Source organism: Crotalus tigris, unplaced genomic scaffold (assembly GCF_016545835.1).
Source record: "Crotalus tigris isolate CLP2741 ecotype Arizona unplaced genomic scaffold, ASM1654583v1 scf7180000018954.1625260, whole genome shotgun sequence".
Taxonomy (NCBI): Eukaryota; Metazoa; Chordata; class Lepidosauria; order Squamata; family Viperidae; genus Crotalus; species Crotalus tigris.
Genome location: NW_024097294.1, coordinates 208,194 through 217,664, shown reverse-complemented (window position 1 = coordinate 217,664; position 9,471 = coordinate 208,194). Strand labels below are relative to the sequence as shown.

The following is a 9,471-nucleotide window of genomic DNA, read 5'->3' as shown; positions in this document are numbered from 1 at the left end:
TTGCCTAACTAAATCCAAGCTGTATCTTCTGGTTTGACCAAAACATTCACAGGCAATAAGAGTGACTAAACATTTTAGTATTTTGTTTTGTTTTTTGTTTCAATTTGTTTTTGTTTTACCAGAATTTTAGAAAACTATCACTTTTCCATTTTTAACTATTCCCAGTTTGTCTGAGGAAGGAAGGAAGGAAGGAAGGAAGGAAGGAAGGAAGGAAGGAAGGAAGGAAGGAAGGAAGGAAGGAAGGAAGGAAGGAAGGAAGGAAGGATCACTCACACATACAAATAGTGCACACATAAACAAAAACTATGAAAGATGCTACAATCCAAAGAGTTTGTTTAGCATAAAGCAAACTAATTTCTCTTTATTTTTAGGGACAATGTTTATACTATTGATCTGGATAAACAGCATAAACAAATTATTTCTCATATCAATGTAAGTATTGGTATGAGATGTAATTTCATACCAATACTTACATGATGTAATTTCATACAATACTTACAATGTAATTTCAAGGCAGAAACAGCCAACAAATAGATTAAAAATTATCTTAAAACAATTGTAGATAATTTTTAATCTGTTTAATATTCCACTATACATACACATACACACACATACACACATAACCAATGTGTCCACAGGAAGGAAAGCAATTGGCAGTTACTTTCTTAGAACATCTTGAATGTCTTGCAAACTACATAGCTGAATGTCTATAGAAATTATCAATCATCCAGGTCATGGTTCTTTTTTAATTGGTCTTTCCAGTTGCCTCTTGAAAAACCATGAACTTGATGACTGAGAACCCTGAGAAGAGAGAGAGAGAGAGAGAGAGAGAGAGAGGGAGGGAGGGAGGGAGGGAGGGAGGGAGGGAGGGAGGGGGAGAGAGAGAGAATAAATTCAGTTAATTAATGGAATGGAAATGGAATAAATTTATTATGAAACAGATACAGGCAGGTGCAAGTTTAAACTAATTCTTCCATGTCAGTCATCTTTGGAAGAAGCTAAGCCCATTCATTGGGCTCATTTTGCATACCTACATGAAGTAAACTGCAGAACTGAAAAAATGAAGCCTTTCTGTTATTCAAGGGCCACATAATATGGTTTGCAAAACACTGGCTAAAAAATGTGCTGTCATACCTACTATTAGGTATCTAGGTAAGGAATACTTATGTCTTGAGGCCTTGCCATCTTTCCCTTTTTTCCAAAATAGTCTATTCTCAAAATAATTATTTTTGACCAATTATTTTTGGCTAGATGAAATGTGTCATGGAAACAAGGCTATTAGGAATAACAAATTTAATTTCCTTTGAATTGATTGCTTTCCTGATTCTTGCAGAGACTATCATGGAAATGTAATTTTAACAGGGGGTCACTCAGATCATTATGAGCCATTGTAATCAACAGGATAAGGCTTTGTAAAGATATCACTGATTTCATAGTATCATTTTTAGATAATTTTTTCCCATAGTATTTCCAACCCAACCTCTCAAAAGCTGCAATATTTTAATATTTAGGAAAGATGATAATATTTTCTGGATCAGCAAATGTTTTAAATTATGGTTATAGTTGTCATTTTGAAATAAAAGTAATATATCTATATTTATTTCTTGTAGCTGTGTAATTTTTTTTCCTTTTTGAGGGGGAATTCAGTTTGTTTATATTCAGTGACAGGATCCCACTTTCTTTCTCCATCTCTTTCAATTATATCTAGGTCTTAATCTTCTAGTCGATCTTATCTGTCTCTGTTCCCTTGGTTTGCCCCTTCATCTGTATATGTATTTTTAATTTCTTCTTCCTCTCTTGGTTTAGCTGCTCCTTCTATGGATGTCTCTTCCTGTTTTTTTGTTTCTCTCATTGTATCAGATTCAAAATCACCTCCTTCCATAAACACTTTGTGGTCATCATAGAATTGCATTGCTTTAAGTGGCATCCCAATCTATATCTTTTCGTGTCCCAATAAATTAAAATCCCTTCTGGGATCAGCCATCTGAAATTCACTCCTTTTTCAATTAATTTTCTAGCTAAAATTGATATTCTCTTTGGGATTCTTTTATTCTCCTAGGAATTTGTTTGAGAACTATGATTTCTTTTTCTTTGTATTTCAGAAGTTGATTTCTAACTCTTCTCAAAATCTCATCTCTTATGGATCTTTTAAGAAATCTAACGTGTATTTCTCTAGGAACTTTATTTCTTCTAGCATAGTTTGAATTGAATCAATAGATCTGATCCAATTCTCCTTCCATTTTCTGTTTCCCAATTCCTAATGCATCTGCCAATAATTCCGTTATCAGGTCTAGACGGTCCTCTTCCTTGTCTTCCATTATATTTTGGAATCTTAAGAAGTAAGAAGCCTTTTCTATTTCCATGAGGGCTATCAAGTCCTCTAATTCTCCATTTATTTGCATCAATTTCTGGTTTTCATCTTTTAACTTTTATAATTTCTGGTCAACCTCAGTTGATTTATCTTCTATTTTTTCAATTATTTGTTGATTTTTTTGAGACCATATGTTTAAAATTTTCGAATTGAGAGTCCATAATTATTATTTTTTTAATTCATTTTATCAAGATCACCTTTCATCTCCTCATGATTTCTTGTGTAGCTGCCATGTGAGTATCAATTGCCTCTTGGATTGCTTGTAGTGTTGCTTGTGTTTCCTTCTGGAAGTTGTTAGCCTTTTCTTGTTGGAGCATTGTATCAATTGATCTCTGATAAACTGGACTTGCAGAAGCAGAAGAGGGAGCAAAAGTTTTTTTTCCAGCTTTAGATAAATTTGGGACATTCATCTTTATCTTTTAGTCATACTTTGTAATCCACCAAGTAAATCAAAATTTGTAATCCAATAGCCTCCTAATAAATAGGAGAGGTAAATAATAATAATAACCCAAAACAACTGGAGCACCACTTGAACACAATTGGCATTGACAAATTCGTTATTAGTCAATTGCAAAAGGCAGCCTTATTAGGAACTGCTTCCATCCTGCGACGATATCTGTAATACCATCAAACATCCACATCTGCCTATCCCAGGTCCTGGGTAAGGACTCGATAGATAGACAAAATGCCAAATCCAGTCTGAACATCTGGCTGACTATGCGATGATCGATAATAATAATAATAATAATAATAATAATAATAATAATAATAATAATAATAGAACAAAAGGGACAAAAGGAAAAAGTATAGTGTCAAAATTGTAATCCAAAGTGTTCTGCTAGTAGAAGCTTCTTGTTATTCACTTGTCTCAAAACAGCTTGTAAAAATTCCAGGTCAAGCTGTATTTGTAACCAGAGAAGTCAGATGACTTCAAAACAACTTTTATTTTTAATTGTAATCCATCCTGTAAGGAAAGGCAACCCAAAAACATTCTTCTCTTTTCCAGCCACAATCTCCAGGACTATAGATTCCAAGGATATTACAGAGTTTAAACTGTAAGCTGTGTCTGGGTGTCTAGTCAAGTTCTGAGGCTCTACTCATAATAAGTGGATAAGGTTAAGGATAGAAGGCTAGATGTAATTCTTAGTTTTGCCACTAGGTGTCATTAGATGTCCATTCCAGCCAAACTTTAAAAAGTTTACAAAGTTATAATCCAATGGTTTCTAAACAAAAAATAGGGGGAAAATATAAATGTAAAAGTTTCCCAAGATATCCTTCTTCTGTCCCTCAATTATCTTTAAAATGTTATTATAAGTCACTTTAATTTCCCCTAAAGCTTAAACTGCTGCTTATAGTTTGGAGGGAGGAATAAAAGAAAAATCCCCCATCCGTATAGTATTTCTTACTTTTGGGAGCTTTTTCCAGAACTGGTATTTTCACTTTTAGAGAGGTAAGGAAAGCTGTCTCACCCAGATCAACTGTTTTGCTTTCCGCTTATTTTGTGTTCTTTGTCTCTGATGATCAGCAGCTTCTGGCTGGCAGTATGGCTGTGGCCAGCCTTTCTTCCTGCCGGTCCTGAGGGGTTTTTGGATCAATCTACAAAGCTTCGCCCTTTGGCCCATCACCTCTACCAGGCGACCCTTGGTCCTTTTGGACCCCCCAGAAGGTAGAAATCGGGTATGGGGAATGGATCCTTGTTCCCCTGCACCCGTGTCATTGGGATGCCACCCCATCTTTGCATTTCTTAATGAAAATTATCATTCCTTAGGAAATTTTATTTGATATAATTTTAGAAATGCAACAATTTGGACATTTATCTAAGGGAATTTAAACTGGAAGGTTTAAGAGTTGGTAAGACTATTACAAAGGTTGAGAATGGAAATTAGCATTTTTAAAAAATAATAATTTTTTAAATATTCTATTTTATGGTTTTGTTCTATGCATTTCAGAGTCACTTTTTATGAGATGCAAAGCCATATAAATCTGATGAATAAATGTATCATCAAATTTATTCTGTTTCCAGTACCACACACGAAACCACAGTATTCATCATTACCACCTCATTTTTTATCTTACCTCTCAAAAATCAAATGGCTGCATTTCACTACAATGAAGTTCCACTGGGATCAGAGCATCATAACATTTAGAATTTTAATTTTGTACTATATAACTAACTATATAATTAACTAACTGTATATAACTAACTGCATGTCAGTAAGCAAAAAAGTGCTATGTACAAACAATGTGAGAGATAATCATAATTCTGCTAGAGAAGAGTTGGAGAGATATTTATGAGAATGGATATTTGATAAGCTAACTATCATATTAATTAGAATATGTGGTAACTTTCTGAATTCTATCTATTTTGAGTCCTTCCTCATATCCTAATCAGTTGTTTGAGGAGGAAGAATAACAAGGGGATGATGTTATGTTATCTTTGCTAGCATGTCATCCTTAAACATAGAACTCTAAGATAGAACTGCATAAACTGTTTCCTCTTTTCACTATACATTATTCTGTCTTTTTTTCATGTTAAACTTGAAAGCAGAGAATTATTTTGGTTTTTATTATTGTGTGGTTATTTTGGAAAGTTTTCCAGATTGAACTTAATAAGTGAGGTAGACAGCATTCAAGCTTAATAAATAAATAATAATAATATATTAGATAACCCTGTGATCATTGCTTGAGTGAAACATAATGCAATTTGATGTGATCAGAGTAAACATTAAATTTTAGCGTGACCATGCTAGATTGTCCCATGATCATCTAAAAAGAGCATATATATAAACAGAAGAAGAGTAATAGTGGCAGGCAAACTTAAATAACATATAAACATATAAACAAAACAGCCATTGGTGAACAAAGAAAAATTGGGAGTGTTAGTGTCTTCCAATTTCCTGCTGAATTCCCAGCTGAATTTGCTTGAGAGAAGCTGGCAGGGAGCATCAGAAATCATGACCATGTGACCACAGTTACAACTTTATGAATTAAATTGTTCAAAACATAGTAGAAATTTCAATTCCACTGATGATCCTAAATATTTTATACATTCTTTAAATTAGCATATTTTAGGCACCTTGGTTCAAACATTACAGTAATCCACCATTTGGGATAAATTGAGGGCACAGGCAAACACTGAATTTTAATTTCTTTATATTGGGATACCAGAATAATATATAAAATAATTTAACAAATCTTCTAAATATATATTTAGAAGATATATATTTAGAATATATATATTCTAAATTTATGTTTTTTTTCTGTTTTATATATATATATAAACAGAAAAAAACATAAATTATGATCTTATCTGAGCTCCCTGGTAACTTATTCCAAATTTAAGGCACAAGATTAATACTTATAAATGATAATTACAGAATCTCCACTTACAGTACTATTTAAAAACAGTTAGTGCAAGGAGGGGTGATTTGCAGCGTCCTATTCTCCCCAAATAGTCTTATACAGAAGTCAATAGTTTTTCTACATTTTTTTCTTATTCAACCAGTATAACAACTTATCTACAGAACCCAAATCACAGGAAATATACTGCTGAATTAATAAAATGAAAGGGTTTTAATGATATAATGAGAATAATTTCTCTCTCTTTAAATGAAAATAAGAATTCAGTGAACTTGTATGCAGGTTGTATATTTGCTAATTGTCCTTCCCAGAGCTCCCCTCACCTCTTTGTTCCTCAGGCTATATATAAGGGGATTGAACAGTGGTGTTAAAATTGTGTAAAAGACAGAGAAGACTTTGTTCAATTCTCTCAGTTCATTACTGTCTTGCAAAAGATAGACAATTGTGAGACTGCCATAGAAGATAGTCACTACAATGAGGTGAGAAGAGCAGATAGAAAAGGCCTTTTGCCTCCCAATGATGGAAGGAATTCCAAGGATGGCAGCAATGATATAAGCATATGATATTATGGTTAAAAAGAATGGTGGTAGGGTAGAGATAGATGTTAGGATAGCTGACACAAGTTTGACCTGACTTGCATCACTGCAAGCTAGATTCATCATTGGAATGAAATCACAGAAGAAGTGTTCTATCAAATTGTGGCCACAGAAGCTTAACTTCAATATAAATGTTAACAATATTGTGTCTATCACAAAACTACCAGTCCAGGATCCAACCACTAATTGGAGACATATTTTGAAATTCATAAGTGTGGAATAATGCAGGGGTCTACATATTGCTAAGTAACGATCATAAGACATTGCAGCAAGGAGATAGCATTCTGTAACAGCTAAAAAAACAAAAGCCCATAACTGCAGAATGCAGCCATTCACAGATACAGTGTAGTTTTCATTCAGTAGGCTGACTAATATTCTGGGAAGAATGGTTGAGCTGTAGCAGGTCTCTAAGCAAGACAAGTTGCCTAGGAAAAAGTACATTGGGGTGTGGAGATGCTGGTCAGTCACAATTAGGGCTATAATGAGAAGATTCCCAGCCATAGTCATGATATAGATTATTAGAAACAGTATGAACAGAAGATTGTGTATCTCTTTCAGATCTCCAAAGCCATGAAGGATGAATTCCGTAATAATAGTCTCATTTCTCCATTCTATTTTCTTCATTATTACGGTACATTCTGTAATTCTAATAGGAAGGACAATATCAATCAACACTCATTTCTTTGTCCCTTTGTCTATGCATTTCACATCTACAAAGAAATCTGAACAATAAAAGCTCAATTAATGCTGAAAATCTTAAAACAAAAGTCAGATATTATTGCCCATCTAATCATCCCTAAATATTTTGATAATTATATTAACTTTTTCTCCTTAAATAACAATTATGCTATGAATCTTAAATAACATCTTAAATAACAATTTAAATAACATCTTAAATAACAATTTAAATAACATCTTAAATAACAATTATGCTATGACTGCTCACTATTATTAAGATAAATATTATTGTCTCTAATTGATGGCAGGGCTAATAAAACTTATACAGTTTATCTCAGGATATGTATTTTATTGTAGAATATGTAAAATGCTGCATGAGGAAATGGATACATTATTGCAAACATTGTATCCTCAGATTACTGATGTTTTATTTTTATTTATTAAATTTATATCCCATCCATTTCATTCCTCTTTTAGAAGATCCTTGCCTCTAAGAAAATGCTTATTGAATCTTAAAAGTATTCAGACTTATTAAGGGAGATTATTTATTCATAAAATAATAGAGTGAGGTAAATAAATAAAAGACAGTAAAGATAAAGGAAGCTACTAAGTCCTTAGAACAGCTCAGTAAGAAATCATCCATTCTTCCTTTTAATAATTGTACTGATTGCAAAATGTAGAAAAAGAATACCACAGGGCTACATAAACAGGAACAGGAATAGCAAACTTGGCCTCTTTTGTATGTAGCTATTATAATGAATCAGCCTTTATGCAAAAACAGTAGAAATAATAAATAAAATTATATGATTTAGCTGAGATTGCCCATTGTTTTCCAAAGGTTGGTGATTTAATCTTATGGAGTAAAGGCAAGACTCATTCAACTCAATCTGTCTCTTGTGATCATATATTGTGCTTGTGCTTTGTATCTAAGTGGGGCAATTGTTCCTTTCTCATTTTAGATGCAGAGTACTCATCTTTTTTGACATTTTCATCAATGACTCTGACAAAGAAAAATATTCTTCACATCCTGAATAATCTTGTATCCAACATAGGCAGGTAATTCTTACCAGAAATCCAAAAGAGTGGAAAACTGAAAAAATTTGAAGTCCATTTTCAATTACTCTTCAATTTGACTCTTCAGTTATGTTCCTTAAACACAAACTTGTTGAATCTTATCTGTTATCCTTAAGGATCCATAATGTTGAAAATGAACATCTGTTTGGTTTAAGCCCGGAGCTTCTTATTTAAGTATAATGACTGAAGAATATTTTAAGAGCACTTATATTTAATTGACCACAGGGGAAATGTTGAAGTTTTTAAAAATAGTATCATAAACATCTGATACAGTATTCTGTTTCCAGAAATTTGTTTTGGACTAAGGTAATACAATATAAACTTGGCTGCACAGATTGATGGGGAATATACTTACACAGGAAGAAATTAAGCTGACAGATACTTCCATCCCTGGTCATAACTTGAGTGGAATTAATTATGAATAATTCAATATGTCCCCATCCCACGTTTACATGTAGTTTTCCACACCATTAGTTGATGCTTAGGATCTTTTCAGTTGAGGACTACAACTGTAATAGTCCTGCATTATCTCCAGTTTATGGAATGATTTGAAAACACAGCACAAATATTAATAAGATGAAGGTATATACAAAATACATATGTTCTTTAATGTTCTGAAAGCTTTCATTATGTTTATTCCATTATATGTTTTGCTTCATTTTTCACTATTTAACAGCTACCAGCTTTTAGCCACTCAATCTTCAGAATTGTTCTCCTTAGTTTCAATTTATGGAGAAAATCTATTCATCTGATTACTCAGGGCTGAAACTGATTTTATGACACTTAAAAAATAAATTTAGTCAAGTCAATTGACAAATTTCTGATATTTTTGAACCTCAGTAAAAATTTTGCCTAGAAACTGCTTGAGGCAAGTTCACTAATGCAATAATAAAATCCTATGACATTAAATGGAGAGAGTTATCTGCAACACTGTTAAAATGTAGTGAGTTTGTTCTTTGATATTGAGGGGGCATTGTTTGCTGGCAGTGCCCAAAATTTAATGAGTGATGCCATGTTGTCTAACTTCTCCAGATTAATCTCCAGAATTCAGTGCACACAAGTATTAATTTTACAAGTGGGAAACTTCCTGCATTGGCATAATTATTATATTGCCATACAGATATTTAATAAATAATAATCATGATGCTTTGTTGACATAATATAGATCGATGTCCATCTTCTGGATTTGCAAGCTCCCACTCTGAAAACCAGACAACTCCACTGAGCAAGTTCAACCTGTACTCAAAATGATTTGTGTGCATGTATGTGTGAATAGATAGTCCCTCAACATACAACCTTTTGTTCAATGATCATTTGAACTTGCAATGGCACTGAAAAAAAAGTGATTTATCTAAGGGCACAGATACATTCCCAAGTGGTCTCAAGAGTTCT

The 9,471-nt window shown here is 33.0% G+C and overlaps 1 protein-coding gene across 1 annotated transcript; it reads right to left on the bottom strand.

Moving 5' to 3' along the window:
• Positions 1-5,675: 5,675 nt before the first annotated feature.
• LOC120314608 (olfactory receptor 6B1-like) lies at positions 5,676-8,816 on the bottom strand. The gene is made up of 2 exons (XM_039357869.1): positions 8,073-8,816; positions 5,676-6,973 (listed from the first exon to the last, which is right to left on the bottom strand). The coding sequence occupies exon 2, from the start codon at positions 6,949-6,951 to the stop codon at positions 5,995-5,997; it is 957 nt and encodes a 318-aa protein (XP_039213803.1). The 5' UTR covers positions 6,952-6,973; positions 8,073-8,816; the 3' UTR covers positions 5,676-5,994.
• Positions 8,817-9,471: the final 655 nt, after the last annotated feature.

Bases quoted from the DNA above. Each gene is read 5' to 3' on its own strand.
- LOC120314608 (XM_039357869.1), bottom strand. From the start codon at position 6,951: ATGAAGAAAATAGAATGGAGAAATGAGACTATTATTACGGAATTCATC.